A 24,757-nucleotide genomic window follows, 5' to 3' on the forward strand; every position below is an offset into this window, starting at 1 on the left:
GACAAGGACATAGTCCCCTTTTTTTCTTATCTGCCTGATGGAAAGCAGAAGAAAGCCCTGTGTGACACGTCTTGACCCGCAATGTCAATGTGGGCTTTTGTGACAGGCTCTGATTTCTGGCCTCTCATTTGATAAAACCAATTTGGTGGAGGCTAGAAAGGGGCTTGTTGAACATTAAATGTACTTACAGAAAAGGGTGTCTGGGGGTGAATACAGAGGGCTGCCAGCCCCTCCTAATCATCATTGCAGAGCCAGAATTTCTTTCTTAAAATGGGGCAGAGTCTTGGGGACACTCTCACCCCAAAAAACACACTGTGCAGCTCTCTGCAGGATCACCTTTATTTGTCCTTTTGTCATCACTGAGCCTTCCCTTTCTTCCATTTGCTTCTTTCTTACATTTTTCTTTCCCACTCCTCTACCTTCCTTTCTTCTTCTTCCATTCCTGTCTTGCCCACCCTTTGTCCTTTAAACCAGACTGAAACCTCTCCCCCTTCTCTGTGCTGATGGCTCACCCACAGGAAAATCAGGGTAAATGCTGTTTTTCCTCAGCACAAAAATGTCCCAGCTTTGTGGTTTCATGTCCATTTCCCACCCATTCCTGGTGCTCTCCTTCCTACCTCCACTGCACTGCTAGAGGGCTGTGAATCTGGAACTATTTATAGTTCATCAAGGGGAAAGCACCCAAATGCAGGCTGGGTAACAGGAAAATGTTACCTGCACTCACAATGCAGATCAAACCATTTTTAAACGTGCTTTAAGTACTAGAAAGACTTTTTGAATTGCTGTTTGTTATTTAGTTTTTTTGTTGTTGGGTTTTAAACAAGGTTAAAAATTCAGTTTTTCCCATTGATGCATAATGCAGTGAGATTTTAATGCAGTAGATTAATAGGTTTTCAGTATAAATTTAAAAGGCTCACAAGAGAATGATTGTCATGTTTTTCCTGAATATTAACTTCAAATAAGAAGTTGTAATCTGAGCAGGGGTAGCCAGGTATTTTTGCAGTCTGTAAACAAACAGAAGCATGCTGAGAAAATTACATTCACACTGCAGGGCTGTGATTCCAAGGCATGAGATTTGGCTGCAGGTACTCAACAGTGAATCGTGGCATTGTGCCAGCATCACGATCACATCTGAGTGATGTTTGCTCAAAGTTCTGTCATTTGTATCAGGAATTCTGGTGGTTTTGGTTCGAGAGTCATTTCAGCTCATTCCACAGACCTCTAGAGGAGAGAAACAAAATTGAAAACACCGTGTGGTGTAACAAATCCAGCAGCATCTACTTTTCCAAGCACGTGGAGGTTCCATTAGCTGATGCAGATTTGAGAAATGTGTTCTCTTTGTTAACACAATGTATTTTTTTTTTCTGTTTTCTTATTCAGAGACCTGAGTGAAAACCAGATAAAAGGAATCCCTAGAAAGGCCTTTCGAGGAATCATTGATGTGAAGAACTTGTAAGTGATGACTTCATTAATATTTGTGCTGAAAACCTTTCTGCTCACGTTACATGTGGGTGTTACACTCAGTTTGGGTACCTTGTGCTCAGCTCTGTGCAGCACCAAAGGGACCCTGCAGGTTTTTGGCAGGGGACTCCCAGGCTGCTTTGGTCCCCATACCTGGGAACACACCTGGGGAGGTTTTGAGCTGAGGAAAAAGAACATACTCAAAGGCTTCACCCCTTCCTGCAGGACTGTCCTAGAGCAAGATGTGCATAGGAAAAATTATTGGTAGGTTTTGGGGATGGAATTGAAATGTTTTGCTTAGTTTAAGTTTTCTGTCCCATCACTTGTATTAGAAATATCTATGACAAACTGTAGCACTCAGATACAGTGGTTGAGCACAAATATCAGAAAATTTAAAAAAAAAAAATGGGAGTAGTTAACTGCACAGGCTTTGACAGCTTGTATTTAAAAATTAAAATAAGTTATAAAAGCCTTTTAAGAGAGAAAACAGGGCTGTGGTTTTTGTGCTAATGAAGCCAGTCTGTCCTAGCCTTTTGCTGTAAGGTAGCCTGAAATATGTGTAAAGACTTTGAGCTCTGTATTTCCAGAGCTGCTGGAGGCTCTCACACGTTATGTAACAGAAATCCATTTTCGTGCACACCCAGACTCTAACCCACCCTTGGCTTTGCTGGAGTCAGCACGGGGTGGATGAACAAAGCAAAAACAGCCCCTGCCTCGGCAGGGATTGCCTGGGACAACCTGCAGCCACTCTCAGCAGCATTGCAGAGCCATGAGCCATTAGCACTGTGTTACCACACCAGTAGCTGAAAAATGATCCCCACTGTGTTAAATATTGGAAGCACTGCATAAACGGTGTGGATTTCTTAAAATTGACTGGAAGAAACAGCTAAAGGAGGTCTGAAAAGAAGCCCTCTTTACAAAGTCTTGCAGCATAGCTGTGTTCTGTTTTCAGATCTGGCCCCAGTGAAATGCTCTCAGGCACATTGTGATTCCTGGGGCATCCTGAGAATGGCCAGGAGCTGGACTCGACGATTCTGATGGGTCCCCTTTTATCATGCTATCTTGAGTTTTACTTGCATTATGTGATCTATAGGAACAATAGATGTATTTTGTTTCAGAAAGTCAAACTTTCCCAGCTGTAATTCACTGTTAGTTGTCTGACTTCATTTCAAATAACAGAGTTTGCATTCAGGGTTTAAGTCACCTCTGATAAGCTGTGACAACCAGAGCAGGTGTTTTGATTTATGCTGAAGGATCCAGGGTTTCTCCTTTCCATGAGCTGATACCAAGGGATGACTGGCTGGAGTGGTTACAGGAACTCCATCAATGCTGGGATTTCAAGCTTTAACAAAAACTTGTATCTGTCAAGTTAGGCAGTTTCGATTGTTTTGCTGTAAAAGACAGCAAAACAATCAGAAGTACTTCCCTTTAGCTACAGTTTCTGACTTCTGTGAGCACTGAAGTTATCACAGAGTCATAAAATAATTCTGGTCTGGAGTGGTCATCCAGTCCAACCTCCAGCTCAGCAGGAGCACAAAGCTTGGTACTCTTAACAGATGGCTGCTGTGAGCCACAAGTACTGATTATTTAGATAAATAGCAGGAGAAGCAGACTTTTCACTCACATCTAGACATTCTTTCTTGATAAGAAATTTACAAATCCTGTGCTCAGGGTGGTCCATGGAGCTGTTGCTTCCAGACACAGACGAGTGCATTGTGACTTGCTGAGGAAAATGTGGCACAGTCTTGAGCCAACTCGCTGCTGGGAATACATTAAAATTTCTCCAGCAGTAACTGTAAGGGTGTAATGCAAGCTGAACCAAGTAAATAGTTAAAGCTCTTTAAGCAGTGAGCTCAAACATGCTGATTCCTGTTTCCAGCCTGTGTTTGGCAGCCAGGGCTCTCCCTTCTCTGTCCCAGCAGTGACCATGGCAGTGAGCAGGGTGTTCACTGCCTGAGCAGGAGAATGAGCCTGTGCCAGCACCTGCCTGGTGACAGTGACACAAAGGTGCTGATGGCACAGCAGCAGGGGCTGGCTGTTTCTGTGGTTATCACTTTGCAGGTTTATTGTACTGTCTCAGTGTTCTTCCACTTTATAAAGCTTATTTGTGAGGAATCATGGAGGCTTTTGGGCACAAGAAATAAAGCTACAAATTGTCACGTACTCCCCAGCCCTTTCCAATTTATATTTAGAAATTGTATAGGGAAAGGCTGACATGGAATGGTCTTTATTTTCATAGCTTGACCCTTAACATGGTCTCAAATTCTTCCAGGTTCTTCCAAAAGTGTCCCAATGTCACAGAAAAAAAACCAGCTCTGGAGATTTCATAATAGGGACACAGCAAGTGCTACACCAGATGAAAGTCTCCAGATTAATGCTGTCTTTAACAGCAGCTTGGAAAGCTTCCCTCAGGACAAAATGCAGAGTTATTGTGATAGACTGAGCCAGGGCATGAATTCCTTCTGGACACCAGCTCTCAAACATGCAGCCTGAGGGCTCAGGATAAATTACAGTGGGTGCCACTTGGAAACCCTGTGAGAATTACCCTGTCCCAGCAGGACCAGGCAGTGATGGACACAGAGTCACAGGTTGTGTCCAGCTGGAGCAGGCTGGTGTAAAAAAATCTTCTTGTGAATGTGCTGCTGCATTATGAGGTAAGGAGAGTCTTTGGTGATGTCCCACAAGCACCAGGGCTGCAGAGCTGGCTTGATACAGTTTTTTGGTTTTTTTTTTAATATATTAAAATGATGGGGAGGGGGAATGTTATAAGAAGCATTGATCCAAGATATTTTCCACTCTATCTTCCTTTTTAAATGGTAAAAACTTTCTATCTTTTATCATTCTTTTAGCAGAACAGAGAACCCAGGATTAGGACTGTGCTAAAGAAGAGTTTTAAATGTCAGGGAGGCCAGTGTTTTTGCACAAGACAAAGCCAAAGCAGAGACTGGAGGTTTTCAAACTCCTAAGTGGGAGAAATTTCACTGTGTTAATTATTTTCATATGAGGTGTCTTCTGCTGTTTGAGTACAAAAATCAAAGAATCTGCACACAAATAAATTATTGAGTCTATTTCCAACTGAAATGTAGAAATAATTATACAGCTTTTAGAAAGTTTCATGAGCACATCATGTCCATTACCAGTAGTGAATTTATTTGGGAATTTGGCAAAAACTGACACATTAAACTTATTGTAGAGTAGATGCATGAACTCTGCTCAGTGGCCCTAAGAGCTGAACAGGAGAGGGCAAGAAAGGGCCAGCCTGCAGAGCACACCTGTATTCAATTTCTGGTACTTATTACTCAGAGAACAGGAAATATTTCTTGCAGGAATCTAGCCCCAAGTAAGCACATTTATTTCAAGAATTAAAGTGTATGGGTTTGGGTCTCATTGAGCTTTGGGCTAACTCAGTGCTGTCAGCCATGGCCTTCCATCATAAAAATATATAGAGCTGCTTCTTGGATTTCTGCACGTTTCCCCTGCTCCTATCACATCTTGGCATGCAGGGGAGAGTTTCTCTGCTGGGGCATTCCTGCAGTTGCTCAGCCCACCTCACTGAGGGCAGCCAGGGTCCCAGGACAGGGATATGCAGAGATTGATGTTAGGAAGAAATTCCTCCCTGTGAGGGTGGGCAGGGCTGGCACAGGCTGCCCAGAGCAGCTCTGGCTGTCCCAGGCTGCTCCAAGCCCTGTCCAGCTTGTCCTGGAGCACCTGGAGGTGCTCCAGGACAAGCTGGACAAGGCTTGGAGCAGCCTGGGACAGTGGAAGGCATCCCAGCCCATGGAAGGGGGTGCAACAAGTCAGTCTGTATGATCCTTTCCAACCCAAACCATTCAATGAGTCTATAAACATCTCCCAGCCTAGGAACGGAAAACAGGAATCCATGAGCAGTGTGGATGCAGGGCAGAATGCCAGAGCAGCAGGGCAGAGGGGGAGGCACCCTGACCAAGCAGCCCCCCTGTGTCAACACCACTCAGAGCCACACAGAACACAGGCACTGCTTTTCTGTCAGGGGTTGCTGCAATTTCTTGTTCTTGATTGACTGGGAGTCAGTTCCATCCATATTCAGCTCCTGCCTTTTATCTCTCATAGGCTTTGGCTATAAGATTTTGTAGCACTGGGATTCAGAAAAAAAAAAAAAAGTTAACAGGTTCATGTGTCATGCTAATACAGGCTCATTGCATTTCTGTCTGAATACTTCTCAGCCTCACCTGAGATAATAGCTCCTATCACTGGACCTGCAGAGGCTTTCCCTGAATGCTGGGGCCACTTAGCAAATTGTGGGTAATATCCTCCTTGAGAGCCCTAAAGGTTCTTGTGGAGGAAGAAATGAAGCATTTAGATTTATGTTTTTTGAAATACAGAAATACATCAGCACATATGTAACATTTAACACTTCTGCAGGTCAGTGCACATTTATTTTCCTAGTGGTTAAATTACCTCTGCAGTGTGGAAAATCAGAGCTCTGTGAGTACTGTAAAATATTGTTGTACCTATTAATTTCAGTTCCTTATTTGTTAAATGGCTTTTCCTGGAAGATGCTGTTACTTTTTCTGCATGCATCTACTATTAGCATCAATCCATGGGACTTTTACAAAAATTAAATGTCTCAATTGCACATTCAGGTTTTGGAAAAAGCTGAACTTGCTCTTTACGTTGAGAGGTATTATGCATTCACCTACACAAAATATCAAAATGTTCCTACATAATTTTTTTAACCATCACAGCCAGCTCTGAAGAGTATATTTGTAGCTTCTGCCATTCATCCATAGGAAAAATTAAGCATACCTGTCAAGTTTAACTAATGAATAAACTAATGAATAAAGGAAATAATGGTTGATTTGTGTGTAGCCATTTCACTAGAAGAAAGCAAGTGATTGTAAGTTATTTGCCATACATAAATATGCAGTAGATCTTAATGAAATGTTACGCTACAAAACATAACTCCTTTAGTCTGGGTTCTCCAGGGAAGCTATTATCCAGAGCCCTCTGAAATTCCTGGCCAGAGTTTCTTGACATTTGTGTACAGTATTCAGTGTTACTCTTGCTGTTTGCAGTAAAATAAAACTAAAGGAGGAAGATAAACAGTTGGCCAGATTTTCCATTCGTTTGGTGCAAAATCTGGAATAAGCCTTCTGAAGCCAGTGGTTGGCCTGAAATAAAAGCAAAGAAATGCCTAGAGGAGAATCGATTATCATGTGCTGGGTTATGTATTTGCTTTTGTCTCTCCCAATGGACTGAACAATATATGTCTATATTTGATGGTGTGCATTAAAACTCAGTATATTTTAAATAGGAATACATGAAAATTAAAGGAAAGGATATATTTCTATTATGGAACAGATTTCAGGTTGTTTTGACAAAGAGCTGGCTAAACAGGTCAGAGGCATGGAAAGAGCTATTTTGAATACTCATTGGAGACAAGCCTTTTGCACTCTTTAGAGGACAAAAAGATCACATTACTTCAACTGTATAAATTTGTAAATAATTTCCCTCCTCCTTGTCCATAAATTCACACTGCACTCAATGTATTCCAACAGTGTATTCCTTTCTATCTCCTGTAATTGGTCTTCATTGTGATAGTGACCATAATGAATTCAAGAGAGATCTCTGTGGCCATCACATTTGCTTTCCTAGAAATGTCATTGTCATGCAGCATTATCGTAACAATAAAATAACAAGTTACCAACTTACCACTTTCTATGGAGAAACACCACCTGCAGCGTCAGTTAATTTTATGAATACATTACTTTGAGCTTTTGCCATCTGTTCTACCCCTTATAAGAAATGCGAGAAGCAAATATTTCACAATTAACTCATTAAAAGGATATGATTGATTGGAATGCACACGCATGTTCCTGCAGAATGGTTAAGGTGAGTGTGCAGAGCCCACCAGGCACTCAGAGTCGTAGCAGAGGAGGTTTTGTGAGACAAGGGCTTCCCTCCTGACATCCTCAGCCACACACACAGCACATCGAGTGACACAGAGGGGTGTCACTGGTTGTTCATTGTTCTCTTGAGAGTCCTGGCCCAGCCCTGCAGGGCTGCCTTGTGCTTCTGCTCAGGGAGCTGCTGCTTTCCTGCCTGAGGTCGCTGGGTGTACAGGAACCCTTGGTCTGTTTTTCTATTCTATTCTGTTTGGAATCACTAACCTCTAAAATATACCTGCCCTGATTTTTCTAAATGGATTCCCTTGTCTGTCTTATAGTAAAACAAAAAAGAAAAAAGCCAGAAAGCTGAAATGGTGTGCAGGTTGGCTTTGGGCAGGCAGGGAGGTGTAGGGAGGAATTGTGGTTTTGTTTGTCCTAGCTGGAGGTGCTTTTCTGCTTGCTCTGTTTCCATCAGGAATGTCACAACCAAGGGAAAGCCATGTTAGGAACACAGAGATGAAAACTTGAAATTTAATTCAGAAACTGCATTCTTTTAATGAGAGTTTTTTTCTCTGCCTCCAGTGAATCAGCAGAGGCTTTGTCCTCTGTGCTGCACTGGAGAGATGATGTGTTCATCATCAGCATCTTCCTGATGGTCTGTGGGAGCACAGGATCCTGGGCACAGGGTCTGTGCCCTACCTGTGTCCTGTCCTTGTGTCCATTCCCGTGCAGAAAAATTTCATGTAGGATAGCTGAGGGTGAGCAAAGGGTCTGCAATAAAAAGCTAATTCTGCATTTTTCTAGAATATGCTGCACAGAGGCAGTGTTTTCTGAATAACCATGCTGAATGATGGTGCTCTCTGACAGTTTATTGGAATTCCCATAAAATACTGTGTGGTTTAAGTGTTTTTACAGCCCTGAAACTTCTGTGCTTCTCTTTCGACATCATAAGGGAATAATTGTTATTCAGAATTACCTTCTTGAGAAGAAAGTTTCATAGGATTTTTGCAACGTGCACTGATGCTAAGAGATACCAGTCCAGCAGTGATCTTGCTAGTGAGTGAGCCAGTTTCAGTCTTGGTAGTGTATTTTTGTAAATGCTTGGCATTAGTGTTATTTCAGCCCTTCAGGGGTTGTTTTAGAAGTGACAGGACAATGGGGAATGGCTTTTAACTGACAGAGAGCAGGTTTAGGTTGGATATTAGGAAGAGATTCTTCTCTGTGAGGGTGGCAGGCCCTGGCACAGGGTGCCCAGAGCAGCTGTGGCTGCCCCTGGATCCCTGGCAGTGCCCAAGGCCAGGATGGACAGGGCTTGGAGCAGCCTGGGACAGTGGGAGTTGTCCCTGCCCATGGCAGGGGGTGGAATGAGATAAGCTCTAGTCCCTTTCCACCCAAAATGTGCTATGATTCTGTGATCCTGTGGTTGACATGGTCCTCTGGAGGGTTTGGTGCCAGCCTGCAGGATATTCCTGTGTTTTAGGAGAGGAGCTGTTCTTGAGAAAAGCTGCTGCTTGCATTATCCCCCAAGAGCTGCCTGGGATGGTCCCATGTGCCTCAGGGAGCAAGGGAGCAGGAATGTTCAGACTAACACCCTGCAGAGTCTGCAGCACACGTGATAAACACCATTAACCCCAAAACCATTCCATGAAGTGTTTAAACCTGTGCCATATTTGGTAGTGTGATCAGTCCCTACTTGTATTTTTTAAATACATTTGGGTTTATGTAATCCCCTTTCTCATGTCCCTTGCTAATAAATGAAACACCAGGTGGACAAACCAGCACAATCTGTTGAATGTGCTAAACTATGACTTGGACTTCAGGTGAGATTGATTGCACAGATTGAAAATGTGACGCTGATCTATTTTTTTATTTTTTATTTTTAAATGAAAACATCTGCAATAAGTAGGGTGGATGTCTCCTCTGTTCTCTTGTCCACTTGCATTTCAGGAAGTGTTTGTTTTCATGGATGTCTGTAGTTGTGGGCTCAACTGGCCACAAGGGATCTGTCACTGACAACTTATTAAAAGCTGAGCTATCAGTCCTGAGGAACAGATTTCCTCACTATAAAGGTTGCTTTCCCCTGAGTGAAATGTCAGATAAATAAAAAGCTGAAATATCTCTTAAGTGTGTTCTACTTATAAAATAGAAGTACATAAGCCAATAGCATTTAGCAGTGGAGGATATATGTTTGGTGGCATTTAATACTTTTTAAATTTTCTTTTCACTGAGCTAATCAGAGCTGACTACCACTATAATAAGGTTATTCATAATTTTGATTTACCCAATTTCTGTATCCTGGATATCCACTGCAGTATATATTGGTTTTAGTATTAATTTTTGGACAAACCACTTTTTTTTTTTTAATATATTTCTTGTAGAAGTAAGACAAACATCAATACCAATTGTTTTCTCATTTTCTGGACACGTATTTATTTCAAGCATTATTGAAAGCCTGCACTTTAATTGTTTATACGGAAAGTCCTAATGCTGATGACAAGAAAGATGAAATATCCCACACAGGCCTAAGTAATCTTTTCCATCTACTTCAAATTCTGTTCTGATCTTCCCTATGCTTTGTGTCTTGCATAATTTATTGCCTTCCCCAGCCTGAGAGGGGAAGGCATCAGCACTGAGCTCCATTAGTGGTCGTCAGTGGGGCTTGAGGAGTGACACGGATGTGCTGTGTCCCATCAGGAACATGACACAGCTGGCACAAGGATGGGAATTCTTTGCACAGGAAACTGAAAAAGTCCAGTCTTTGTGAGTCAGAACCTCAGGCTTGATGGTCACTTTTACAATTTCTCTTTGATTAGGTAAAATCTGGGAGTCTGGGGATTTAAACTGTATATAACTCACTACCTAAATGGGACATTGGTGGAATTTTTTAAACAAGATCACAAACTCCAGGTCCAGAGCTTGATAAAAGACAAGCACATCCCTAATCCTGAATGGGACCCATTATCTGGGGTTTGAAATCTGTTACAAAAAGTCAGGGTGACTGTTGCTATTTCCAGAGATTACTTATCTGCTTACTTATTTCGATGAGCTCTGCTCGCTGCTTTCTGGGCTCGTTATTCTTTTATCCTAATGAAGCACAGATACATTTTGATGCAGCACCCATGCTGCAGCACTGCCTTTGTATGAAGAGTAATGAATAGCAGACTTGGCTCTTTTCTGTTTTAATAGACTTACAAGAGTCTCTCTGACAGAAACAAACTCCAGAAAATACCTTGATTTAAAAACAGGCTATGTGGTATCCTTACTGTCCTTTTGATATAAAACTTGATTAAAATGGGATGTGACATCAGTTGAAAAAGTATGAAAATCAAATTTTCTTTATTACGTACGTGTTTAGGCTAACCTATGCCTACAGTTTATCTTTGTGTAATTTATGCTGTCTTTGTGCCATGCCTTAATTTTGAATACATTTGTTGAAGATTTCCTGTAGCATTCATCTATGATTGTCAAAAGGAAGTTTTATTCTAAAAAAGAGATAGTACTGGTTTTAATTATGAATCTAAATAGCTTCATAACCAAAGTGAACTCTGAATTTACATCATTTTTATGATAGCCACACCATTCCAGGTTTATTGATTTTGTCATTTGCTTCATTACATTTAATGCAAACCTTTTGTATGAAATTATTCTGGTGCTGTGCTGGCCACGGAGGGGTCAGCATGTGCAGTCTGTAGCCAAAACAGCACAGCAATATCATTTTAGTGCAGACTCCATGGAGGAAGGGGGGTTGTAAATACTGTCCACCAGCAGAACAAAGTTTGCCTTTTCCACTTGACCTTCCCAGCTGGACGAAGTTAAAAACACAGCTTGAGTTGTCTTTTTTTTCACTCTTCTTTCTCTCTCCCCCTGTGCTTGGCTCCAGCTCTTTGGTCAGTGTGGCAGATGTCTGCTGCTGGAGGGGAGAAGGAGTTTGGGGGTGGCTCTGGGCAGAGCTGCTGGGTCCTGGCAGTGCCAGGCTGTGCTGGGAGCTGGCAGCGCCAGCTCTGTGCCCATGGAGATCTCCCAAAGGAGAAGGTCTGCAGGAGTGCTCATCTCTGCTCACCAGCTCTTCTGAAGAGCCACTTGCATTTTGGCTTTCAAGGCAGACACACTGGGTTTCTGGGCTCTCCAGTTGCTTTTCCATTTCACTAATTCTGATACTTGGTTTTGTGAATAGGGAACAATGTGCCTGATTTGCTGTACTTTGTAAGGTGTGCCTGCCCATGGCAGGGGAGATGGAACTAGGTGATAGGTGATCTTTAAGGTCATTTCCAACCCAAGCCATTGTGTGATTGTATGAATAAAACTTACTGAGTTCTTAATTAATACTACATCACTTTTTCTGGATAACACAATTATTATTTTTAATCTAACTTCGTTTTAAAAAGTGATGCAAACACTATGCAAAACAGGTAAGTAAATGAATCCTTGTTTTCCCAGAAGGCAATGACTTAGGCACAAAAATTAATTTCAGTAATTGATCGGGGGACCAGATTTCCTGCACCACTCTTCCTTGACCACAAAATGAGATGGATGTCCCCCTGCTTTTAACCCAACTCTTACCTCAGCTGCAGCTTTTTTCTTGACCCAAGTCTTCAACTCAGCTGCAGCTTTCTGTGTGAGAGTAGAGCTGCCTATTTAAAACAAGCCTGTGCAGCTTCTTGCCACATTTAGAGCCCAGAAGGGAATGATTACATTTCTCATTCAGTGATTCAGTCTGTTCATGACTTTGCTATCCTGCAGTTGGGTGGCTCCATGAGATAAAGTGTAGAAAAACAAAGCCACCTGCAATTCAATTCAATACAAAATTGATATGCCTTGAAAGAAAAATATTAAACTGTAATGGTAGAACTGTAGTGTAGATTTTTTTCATCAGAAATTGTTTTTATATGAACATATGCTTGCTGTGTTTGTACAGCAAGGGATGTTATGAAGTCTTTTTAAACAGCTCAATCGCTGCATCACTTGAAAATTTCTTCAAAGGAAGCTCAGGTCATGTAAATCCTACATGGATATTAAGAAGATCCTATGGAGGATCTTAATTTTATTCAAAAAACCACCAGTGCTTTTGCATGGATCTGCAGTGTCTTCTTCCTCTATAAAATAAGGATCTAAATCTGAGCAAAGCACAGAGGGAATTCTCCAGCACTCAGATATCTGTTATGAGATTAATACAAATAAAGTTGATTATCTAGGTGCAAGTCTGAGAATGGCTTTAGTACAATAGCTCTGAGGTAGGCAAAAATAAAACCCCTTTTGTTTAAGACCAGATGACACAGGGGGAGTGGAGACAGCAGCAGTGGAAAAGGCTGTGAGATTATGGTCTCATTTGTACAGCTGATTTCTACTGCTGAATATCATTTCCCTCCACTCTTTTTTTTTCCTACCAAAGGCCTGTGGGATCTAATTTTGCTTTTGTTTACCCTTTGGTAGTCCCATAAATGTCAAAGAAACAAATGAGAGAATTCCATCTTCATGAGGAAGTAACCTCTGCTCCAGTCTTTTGTGGGTTTTTTTAAAGCTCTTTTTGGAGTTATTTTTCCAACTCGTTGAGCAGCACAGTAGCACTGTGGTAATGTGCATACACAGCTTGTCCAAGGTGCTTTTTCACACTTAGGATTCTTCTTCCTTTCTCTTGTTTGACTAGGGAAAGCAAGGATTTTGGAATTGTTTAGTTAAAGGAACAGAAGTGTTACATGAATGAACAATCAATATTATTTTCCTATATAAATTCAGCATCAATATCCTGTCAATCACAAGTTGTTTATAAAGCAGTTATGATACCTTAATGCTAGACTACAGAGTGGTGCTTTTCAAAAGAATCCTCAGGAAACCCCCAACCCAAAACCAAACCTCCCAACCCTAGAATTTAACTAATTTAAAGAGATAATGGGCTATATAAAACTGTGATGTGGTACACAAGAAACCTTAATGGAAATTATTTACATTAAGATGCCCATAAGCAGTCCTTGCTGCATTTCCAGGAGTCCAGCATTAAGCATCCAGCCTGTCTCTCAGGGCAGCAGAACAGAGCTTTCTCATACACATTAAAAAATGGCATTTTGTAGCACGGGGTGGGAAATGGAGCTTTCTGGTGTCAAAATTAGCTTTAGAAATGAGATTGACTTTTTTTCCCCCTTTTTTTTTTTTTTTTTTTTTTTTGTGTGTGTGTGTGTGACCCTGCAGTAGCCTTGTATGTGAGTTTCACCCTTGAACCTACTTTATTTGGTATTTAATTTATATGCTTAAACTCGGGTCATATGCAGCAGCAGCTATTGATTAGATCCTGCTTTTAAACCCAGTATTAGAGGGAAGATGACTGCTGCAAAGAGGTCAAGTGGTTTGCCTGAAATAATTCACTGAGTAAGAGGGATTCACAATTATCTGAACCATTTGAGCAGGGGGCTATTGTTGGGGGTGGATTTTTAGTTTGGTTTTAGCTCTCAGTGCAGCTCTCCCTGTTTTTCAGAGATTAGATGCACTCCCTTCCTGAGGAGCAGCTGAAAACACAATTAAGGGTTAATGTTCAGGCAGGGAGGGGGAGCAGCCAGCCCTTCACCATAAGTTGGGCACTAAGCAGCACTCTCAGGACAGTGACTGAGAAGGATGGGAGAAATGTCCTGTGAAGCCAATTGTTCAGGTATCCTCTTTACCTACTTACAAAAAAAAAAAAAAATTGTTGCTTTGATTGCAAAAAGGAAAAAAATTGGGGCAGGGCTTTTTTCTGGCCATTTTATTTTAGTGCTGTCACGTCTCAGTATGAATTAGGTTTTTGATGTTTGTATAAAGGGTCAGGTGAGGTAATTGGTGGGATCTTGTGATCCAGCCTTGCTGCCTCATCCTACCTGGGAGTAAAAGTTTTCTTGCACGTGGCATCCTTTTTATCATGACAGCGCTGGCAGAGGAAGCAGATGTCTCTTTATGAATGTATTTATGGACTAATGTCAGGGAAAAATATCCATAAAATATACACCACCTAGCAAGGAAATTTCAAATTCATCTGGATAAGTTAATTTCTAAGATTCTTTGATAGTGACTTCAAGTTTGTAAGGTTTGTAGAATCCTTATTCAGTGACTAGTGAGTAAATGTGAATGAACATTTCAGAATGTAAGCATTTATATTTAAGAACTCACAATGTCTAGGATTACTGAAGATTGTTTTAAATTTTTGGTATTAGTGTTATTTCAGCCCTTCAGGAGATGTTTTAGAAGGGCATGAAATAACAGGACAATGGGAATGGCTTTAAACTGACAGAGAGCCGGTTTAGATTGGGTGTTAGGAAGAGATTCTTCCCTGTGAGGGTGGGCAGGCCCTGGCACAGGGTGCCCAGAGAAGCACCTAATGATTTAATGACCTGAAAAGGAAATACTTTTCTTTTAAAAAATTGAAAAGTAAAATTTGCCGAGAAAAATATTGAAGTCTGTATCTTCTAGGCAATTCTGTACATAAACTTGCCTCTACAATATTTTCGATTGATATCAAAAGTGCAAAAATTATTTAATGTTAATAACCAGATGTCTAACAGTAAGCCATCTTCTATCCATATTTTTGTTTTGAAATTGGACATGCAGTTATCTCAGGATGCTGTTTTTACCAGTTTTTGAGGAAATAATGCTTTCACACATTCATTACAGGTCCTGCATTTATAGATGGAGTACAGAGTTTTAAGTCACTCAAATCTCCTGCAAGATGGAATAAATCCCTTTGGAGGTGACCTGTCCTCCTGTTCTTGCAACGTGTGTTGTTTTGGAGATTATGGTTGTCCCTTGGTACCTGGGTTTCTGCACTGTGATGTTTCAGCTCCTGGGTCGAGTTCTTCCTTGCCCAGGAGTTTATCTCTCCACAAGGAAAGCTGGAAGACCTCAGCACCTGCAGCCTGCTCTGCAGCTCTCCCCAAGAATTAAGCTTTTGTGAGGATATACCAATAGGGATTTGATGACTTTTCCTTTCAAGCACTGCAGCCCAGTAAAACACCAGTGCTGTTATACATCCTTTACCTATATCTTTGTAATGGTGCTTTGTGGCAGTAATAATATCAGTAATTATCTCTTGTACTCTGTTCAGCCCTTTTGATATAAACTCTCCTTCCTCCATGTGGATGCTGGCAGTCTGGTCAGAGAGAAAGTCAGATAAACTTTCCCAGGCATTGTTCTGGGGGAGCAGTTGGATTTTATGAAGCTTTTCTTTGTGATTTTTTTACCTTACTGCAGCATCTCTTGGTTTTTGTATATTTTAAAAAAGGAAAAGCCCATGCCTTCAGATGTGAAAGCAGTTAGTTCTTCTCAGGGTATTATTTCATTAAGGTCTTCACTGGTTATCTATTAGATATAGGGTAAAACACATAAAATCAGATTACAATCAACAAAACTTATCAATTTCTATCATGTAATTGTTCCATGTTTTATATTAGTATTATACCTGTCCCAAGGCTAGAGAAGAATGTTTTAATTTAGAAATTATGTGGGTTAGTGGAACTGGAAGAGATTAATTAATTTCCAGAAATTTTGAAAAACTTCATGGTATTACTGACAGCTCTGGGGAGGAGGAATAAATATCTTAAAGGGTGAGGGACTCAAGTGCTACAGCCATCCCATAAATGCCAAAAATAGATGGACGCCATTTGTTTTTATGAATTAAAAGAAGCAGACCTATGGTTGCAAAGAGCTGGAAAGAAAGTCCCTGGTGAACATGCACAAGAGCTGTCACATGTGCTCTGTGCCATGATTCTGAAGGATGTGTGGCAGTGCCACATTAATTTGGTAAAACATTGTTTGGGAAGTTGAAGATCTGCTAACAAAAACTGAACTTAGTCATCCAAACATGTTGGGTGCTTATGGTTCATATGGGTGTTCAAATAGAACATTTGCTCCAAAGTGCTTGTAAACAAAAACCTGCAGGATGCATTGCTGTCCTTACCCCGGGTGACAAACGTTCCACAGGTTATGTGAATTTGGCTGCCTTGAAAACAGTAAACCAAAATGGCTTTTTTTGACAACTGTGATCCAGTTTGCTATTAATTCCAGAGCACTTTCCAAAGTATTTAAAAACTGATGCAATTTCTAAGTGCCTAAGTGATAACCAAGAAGAACATTGATTTTGATTCCCATTTAATGTATCAGGTAACTTACTTATTTTGGTTCAACAATATTTTTTGGGTTTTGTTTTACTTTTCTTAAAGATTTTTTTTTTTTTTTTTTTTTTTAGAAACTGGTTATCTTTCCAAATATTTCTTGTTCTAGTTAGTTCTTTTTAAGTGTTTTAGGCCTTAATTTTAGGCCTTAATTTGTTAGGTGCAGGTGTTTCACTGACAGAATTTGGGATTGCTGTGGACAAAGGAGTGTGGTGGCAGAGGAGAACACAAGTCACAGAGGCAGAGCTGGTGTCACATCTTCAGAAATATGTCATAGGGTGATTAATTTGGGTATGGACAGCTACTCAGGGAAGAAGAATAGGTCTTCAAGTTCATGTCCAACTGGCCAACAAACACTCCATGTCTGTGAGTGGACCTCAGGAATGGAGATAATGAGGAGTCAGCTGTAGGTTGACCTGCTCAGGACTTGCATGTGACAGAATAGCAGATTTTAGTGCTTACTGGAACCTTTGCCACTCTTCTTAGTCTAAGGGAAGTGTTATTTGCTTACTCATATATAAATACATGTATATGTAACTACCTAAGTTACGTATATAAGCACATGGAGTTCCCAGAAAAGTGCAGAGTAGTATTTTTTATAAATTTAATATAAATATAAATCAGCATATGAATGCACACAGCAAGATTTCACCCTTTAATTACAGTTTTTGTAGCATAAGCAGGTAATGCAGTAACCCAAAGCACGTATTCTGTTAACTTATTTGTTTGAAATCATTCAGAACAAGTAAATTTGGGGCAATGAGGTATACTGACTTATACAGTCAGACTGTAAAAGTAATTCCAGTGGGACTCTGGATGGGGAATTGAATTCATTGCCTTGAGTAGTGAGAATGAAGCTTGATGTAAGTGTTGTAAAGGCTTGTGAGGTTCAGGCTGAATTCCAATGTGTCTCTTTCACCCTCAGCATCAATTCATCTAAACTCACCCCTAATCTTATCTAGAACTGATTACAAGTCAGCCACAGCTCTGACTTGCGAAATGGGATGTGATGCTAAGAAATGACAAGTATAAAGACTTAAAATCACAGGATCAGGGCTTTGCATACACATTGAAGCAACCTCTGGAAAACAGATTTCCAAGGTTTTTACAGCCATTGCCAGCCCTGTTTTGTATCAGTAAGAGGGAAACAGCACAGGGCTGTAATTATTTGGGGCACTTGTGGCTGCTGCTCTTCCTCAGCTGGCCTGAGAAATCAACCAGCAAAGCAGAGAAACAGTCAGGAGTCAGGATTTGGAGCTGCATGTCATTAGAAGCATTCTTGTGTTAAAAGCAAAACTTCTGATAATACCCAGGTGGGTCATCAGTGAACAACACAGAACTGTAACTAAGCCAAATGGTTCCTTGTCTTAAAGTGATTCAAAACACTTTTTGTTGGTGAGTTTGTCAGTGGCTGATTTTACAACAAAAATTACTAGAAGGGGATAAATTTCATGTCTCAAAAGCAAGGTGCTGTTCCTAATCAGTATAGAAGAAAAAGGGAATAACAAAGCAAAATCTGGGAAGCACACCCTCCAACCCTGTTTTTCATCTGGAGATGCCACTAATTCATACTAAAATAGGAATCCACAGCTGTGCTAAAGATTAAATTGCCTGATTTGGAAGCCCTTAGAAAAGCTCCTGAGCCTGTGTTAAACATGGTCAGTGCTGGAAATCCCTATCAGGGTGATTTAAAATTAATGCAGCATCTTGAAATACGTGGTTTGTTAACTGTTCTCCAGTGCCTGTGAGAGTTGGTTGAGGAACTGAGTAGGACCATGTTGAGAAATGTCCCCCAATCCAAAATGGAATATGGAGATATTTAGAACTGTGATTCCTTCTCCAGCTTTAACTGGCCATTTTTGTTTTTTTAAAAAGTCTGATAAAACAGGCTTTGACTGAAAACTTATTGGTGTGTTATAGTAAGAAACTACAATTTATAGCTGCAATCTGTTAATTGGATAGTATCCACAAGTTTTTAGTATTAATTTTCTAATTACAAAAGGAAAAAAGTTAAAAACAAAAATCAACTGTTTTTGCCCAAATTTGCCAGCTATGCAGGAAGGCAGTCACTCTGCAGCATACTCCCAATATTTAGTGGTTTGGTATTGCTTCCTCCTAATTTTTGTCCTGAGAGCTAGAAGAACATATCACGAGTCATTGTATGACTGCAGGTGATAGCATTAATCTAATGTGATATGGGATTTCAGAGGGGGCAGATGTCTGGAGATGGAATGTCCAGATTTTCTTTTGCTCTGTCATCCCCCTAACCATGTAACCAACCAGGTACTTCTGGGCCTTGCCCTGGGCACGTTCCTCTTCCCTGCTCTGCACTCGCCCCCTGCCACAGCCTCTGTCCCCACAGCCTTTTCATGTTTTGCTGGCCAAGTCCAAGCTTCTCAAAGGCAGGAGAGCCTTAATTTTCCTCTCAAACCTGAGTTTTGTAGGTTTTAAAACATAAAAATGTGTCAGCAAGAAGCACCACCAGAATTAGCACGCATTTTGCCGTGTGTCCCTGTTAAACCATCTCACTGTGAGCTCTGTGCTCCTGGCACGGGCTGGGCTCACGGGCACTGCCAGCTCAGCCTGCACTGGTGTCCCCAGGGCAGCAGGGATGTCACCCACGTCCAGAACATCTGTCCACCTCTGCAGCCAGGAACAGCACAGCACTGCCTTGTTGTGTCACCCTGCAGAGTTCCTTGCAGCCCTCTGTCCTACTGAGACCATTTTCCATGCTCCAAACAAATTTTGTCTGTCTTTGACAGCTAGTACACTTTTTAATAGGAAGGGATGGAGCATTTTGGATTTTTTTTTTTTTTTTAAGTTTTGTTTCTGTAATGAATCTGTTAGAGCACAGAATGATTTTCAGGAGAAAACCCCAATCCCAGCTGATGCTGCTGCACTGAAGGGCGGTGCCAGCTCGCCTGTGGGGTTTGTTTGTTTTGCCTTGGAAATGAGAGTAAATTCTGTGCTGGTAGCTCCACAGAAGTGATGCCACCATGGTGCTTGAGCCCATGCAAGCACTGGCCTTGCTCACAGGGCACGAATTCTGGGTGAGCTTCGGTGCTGCTGCAGTTCTGGGCTCGGGATGGAGCAGGGGCAGCTGGATCCTGCAGCCTCCCTGTGCCTGAGCCTCCCTTCCCTGCCAGGACCCGAGAGAAGGGCTCAGGCTGTGCTGGAAGCCACAGCCCCACTGAGCAGAGGTCAGCTCCTACTCCACCTGCAGCAGCATGGAACCACCTGCACCTCCTCCTCCCCGTGCTCTTTGCACATGACAAATGTCTGCTCCTTATTTCCTTTCAACAACTGCGTGTTTTTTCTATGCAGGTACCTCGCTTTCAGATTTTCCAGTTTCATAATACTGTCCCTAATGGTATGATTTCCTATTAATATTCCTAATCTGATTCCTGGTATGATTTCCTATTAATAAGGTCACTGGTTAGTAACATTGTGAACTAGAACTTTCCTTTACGTGTGGTGTTTGACACTTGTCAACTGAACATAATAAATAAAAATTTAAATAAGTGCAAACCTTCTAAAACTGTAAAGAACACCACAGTAAGTAACTTTCATTTTCTCAAACACCCATTTTATCTTTTTCTTTTCTTCCCCTTTTCCCCTTTGGGGCTATGGCAGAGGAGAACAACAGATGGTTATCAGTCAAGAGTAACTAGGGAAACAGCAAAACCTGCCCCAATTGCTATGGAGACAGCCATTTCTGTGCTTGGTATGCACTATTTGTTACATCAGCAACCAGAGAGAGTTAAAAAAAGAAAAAAAAAATGTTCTAAAGCACCTGATATTGAAAGGAAATCTTGTGTTTGTGTGTATTTGTCCTTGCAGCAGGCAGTCTCCATGTTTGTTTGTCACTCAAGTTTTGCTTTAAGCTGATATTTTAGTTATTTTGTGACAGCAGCATTTTGATTCGTGAGTTAATGTAACACAAACACTCAGAGCAAATACTTAGTGATTTTGAATAGTCTGCAGAACAATTATTCATAAACAATTCTTCTCTTCAGATCAGATATTCCTCCCTTCCTGAATTTAACAACCTGGCAGCACAGGTTGGGTATGAAAACTGAAGACAGAGAATATGACTCTGCCCAATTACCTCAGGCAGATGAGCTGTTTCTGCACAAAGCCTCAACCACGGCTTTTGGCAAAACGGCATCCTTGGGAACTAAAAAAAAAAAGTGAATTTTGAAACACTTGTAAAAATCTCAGAGTGAAATTGCAGCTTGATCACAACAGCTGTATCAGTCTTTTATATTTTCTAATATGAGCATTTTCTTATAGAGTGATTGTAGTGAAGCATAAATAAAAAGTAAAAAATTAAATGGTAAAAATGCATTAAAAGCTGCTTTGAATAAACTTCACATTATTTCAATTTAACTTAATTTAACATTACCTCAAAACACCATCTTTCCCCATTTCTTGGGGCTTCCTCATCAATTAGTATGAGGATAAGGACTTTGGTTTGGTATGTGAGAAATTTAAAATAGATGCGTTGGTGTCACTTTTCTCAGATATCTTAATATTCTTGAAATCACATATGGGCAATAAATGTTTTGGAGTATGTTTCTAATTCTTACAGGTTATGGAAGGACTTAAATATTAGAGTGCAGACCTTACAGGAAAGGGATGACATAGAATCATCTAGTCTGAATTAGGAACAAAATGAAAGAATAAATGGAAGGAAAAAATGTTGTCCAAACAGGGGTTCTTTTGGAGGTATAATTAGTAAAATTAATTATTTTCTAAAATTATTCTGTATTAATATATACATTTATTATGTAATAATAAATACAGAGCATTTACCTTCCTGGGATACCAGTATTGAAATTTCTTTAAATATTTTGGTGATATAATTCCTTAACATGGATATATCTAGTTAAAAATCTATGTCTTTCCTCAATGAGAAAATGGCACCTGCCTAATTTTTTATCTGCAAGTGTAGATACAAGTTATAACACTAATGTTACATCAGTAACAGTAAACCTTAAATATGTAACTATTATAACACTGCTTTTTAATGCTAAATGTGAAATATGCAAAAGAAATTTGAACAGTATATATTACAGTAGTCATTTATACTGGCTTTTATTTAAATATTTAACTAGATTTTTGGCAAAATAAAGAAAGAGGTTATTGTAATTTAACTATTGTCACAGTATAATTAAAAAATAGATTAGCACTTGAGCTCTGCAATGACCTTGGCAGTGTTTGAAAATGGGAAAAAAATGCCTTACTGAATATAGTAAAAAACACTGGTTGTAAAGTCCATTATTGTTAAATGTTGAGGCTTGAAGGGCCTCTTCTTTGTGAATGCAAGTCTGGCAAATTGCAGAAAGAATGCTGAAATCTCTTATATAGTTGGTGTGCTGTGAAGAAATTTTGTTAGTAATACAAATGTATGGTTTTAAACAGAATTTTTTAATGTTAATAAAAAGATAGATTTTTTCAGTTTTGGTAAATTTCACCCTGCATGAATTCAATTCTTTAATGTTTTAGAATATTTCTGTGTTTAAAAAAATCTTAAAACTAGTAAAGTGATGAAATTATATCAGATTTTATTGCTGGGGATTTTTATCTCTCTAATGCATTTGGAAATAAAATATTCCTTATTTTTGTGAGCAAAGTCTTCAAGGCTTGGTATTTAAAGGATTATTTCAAATAGCAAAAAAATATCAACCTTGTAAAACCCTATTCCTCCTAAATAGTATTTGAAATTTAACTCTTATTTATGATAGATAATGCACCAGTCTAAATGGATAAGCCAAAGTTACACTGTCAGGGAAAAAGTGTTTTAAACATTTAAAGTGGCGTTTTAGCCAAGCCATAGATTCTTCTGTGATATAAATCTGTTAGGATGCAGTGTTATTTCTTATTTCTTAGAAAGGTGATTTGTGTACTTTTTTTTTTTTTTAATATCAATTTTAAGTTTTATCCATTAGTTGCATATAAGGTACTCACTTAATTTTCCTGCTTTTCAATAAAAACTGAGAGTAGTTATTGAGTCCACATTAGAGCCAAATTACAGTAATATATATGGCTTTATGTGTTATAGCTCTGCCACATGAAAGATGTCTCATGAAAGAAGTCTTCCTCCAAAGACTTTTATCAGTTCTTGGATTGTTTATAAGCATTTGTCTGTGTCACACTCCACCTAAATCCCATTTGCCCATTCAATATTTTCCTCGCCTGAGTGCTTTGCTCTGTTCTCTGGGTCTCTGGCGCTGCTGTCGCTGTCTCTGGCATTGTCTCACTGCCTGTCCCGGGGACCTGGGATCCCCGGAGCCCGGGTGGGGTCGGGGTGGGCAATTCCATCCCAGGGCAGCTGCTGGCTGTCCCAGGGGATCTCACTCACTCACCTGCCCTGACAGCATCACCCAGCCCAGCTCCAGGGTCTGCTCAGCTTCACTGCTTTGTGTCTAATGCATGAGAGATTCAGCATTTAACCCAAACGCTTCGGCCCAAATCTAAGTTAGCTATCTATGTAACTCAGCAAAGTCTGGAAGTGTCACACAGCTCACTTACTGTGGTTTCACTCATCCTTCAGTGGCTCAGTATTTCTCTGTGAGAACGTTTTCTGGTCAGAGGCAGTCAAATCACTTGGTAGGTTTAGATAAAGTCTGAGCCCAGTGCTGTATTCCTTCCAAAGGAGATTAAATGCAGGTATGAAAAGTGATTTTGTCCATGTATTTTGAAAATTGTCTCTTAAATCTGAGTTTGTGTTGTCTGACCTTTCAGCACCAGTGTATTGCACCACTACGTGCAGAACAACCATTTGTAATCTCAAGGAAAATATTTTCTAGAAAGGCTAGGAGTGCTGACAAATAGAGGTGCCATTTAAATCTGAACCAAGGCTTCTGCAGCCCAAGACCACTTTTAAAAATTCCCCTGTAAGCCTGGAGCAGGGGAGGTGTGTCTCAGGTAGCTGGCCCGTGCTCAGTGTGCCTGAGCTCTGTTCAGAATGCAGTGGTGGGGAGATGGGAGCAGTGTCACAGTGTTCCTCAGGGAAATGCAGGTTCCACCTGTTCTAAAATACTGTTTTTTTCCTTTTTTCCTTTTTTTTTTTCTGTTTATTAAAGTAGAAAATTTACCTTCTCTGCATATGGTTAATTTTATTCAAGTAAGATGTTCTTAATGAATGTTAGGGATGTCTGTTTGGCCCCTTGAGGAGCTGCACGCACAGCCTGCCCACACTGCGTGTGTGAGCTGGCTGCTAGTCCACATCACAGGGGGTTTGTTTTGTCTTCATAAGCATAAAAAGATGTGCTGAACACCTTGGCTTTCTGGAAGACTTTACTTAAACTTTCCCCAAATCTTTAAACTTATCACTTTGTCTTGGAAGGAAGACATTTAGGTTTAAACTCCCAAATTTCTAGTCTTGACTGAACTGCTCACCAGGGTGCTGTACAGATGCACAGAAATAGGATTTCCATCTTTACACACAGAGAAATAAATAGGGAGGCAGAGGGTCTTAAAACCTGATTTTAAGACAACTAGCAGTTCTCTTCCTTTTGAGAAGAAATTCTCATGTTTCAAATGCAGATGTGAATGTGTTGGGGTGATAAATGCCAGGAGACACAAACTCTGTGACAAAGGAGCATTAAACATGTGAGTTTCACCCCAGAGACTGTGAAGGATTGGTTATGGGCCAGAGAATCAGGGTGTCTCACTAATGAATATGTTCCCTATTTACTGATAGTCCTGCTAAGTGTGTGTCTTCTGAGCATTGAGAGGTTTCCCTTGCTGTGATCTTGTGCATCGATCACACAGACTAAGCCTGGTTGTTGGCAGTGGCATGACTGGACCTGTGGAAATATGATTAAAATGGTTATTACACTTTTTCAACAAAAATCAATCTATGAGAGTAGCAGTTTTTTTAAAAAATACAATACCCACCAAGGAATCCCTTTAATCAGAAGGCTTTGAGGGTAGCACACTGTGGGTTTATTTGCTTATTTTAGTGTGTTTGGCAGAAAAATCAATATCGTACTATAACTCTAATAAAAATCATGCAATATCTAGTACTTCCCATTGAAGGAGAGGTAATTCTCAAATTGAGGCTCCTTTCTCCTCATCATGTTACTATCTGCCAACCTTCTGCTTAATAAAACTAAGTGTAAAGTACTTACAGTGCTGCAGACAGCACTGTATTTAACTAATTTGAAGTTTATTCCTCTCAAAATGCACCATCCCTTCTGTTTGAGCAACAATTTTTTGTCAATTAAACGGGGATATCAGGACAAGTCTTCTCAGCAGTCAAAAATAGAGAGATTTTAGGATCTTTCACAGATG

General features: G+C 40.3%; 1 protein-coding gene across 2 annotated transcripts in view; it reads left to right on the plus strand.

Annotated features, from left to right (window-relative positions):
• The window catches only part of SLIT3 (slit guidance ligand 3), a 482,119-nt gene that overhangs the window by 240,302 nt on the left and 217,060 nt on the right, over positions 1 to 24,757 (plus strand). For both annotated transcript variants that reach the window (XM_031506039.3, XM_085591180.1), the window contains one exon: positions 1,381 to 1,452. In XM_031506039.3, the coding sequence (XP_031361899.3) occupies positions 1,381 to 1,452 (72 nt within the window). The remainder of the gene's footprint in view (positions 1 to 1,380; positions 1,453 to 24,757) is intronic.

Source organism: Lonchura striata, chromosome 13 (genome assembly GCF_050655825.1).
Source record: "Lonchura striata isolate lonStrDom1 chromosome 13, ASM5065582v1, whole genome shotgun sequence".
NCBI lineage: Eukaryota > Metazoa > Chordata > Aves > Passeriformes > Estrildidae > Lonchura > Lonchura striata.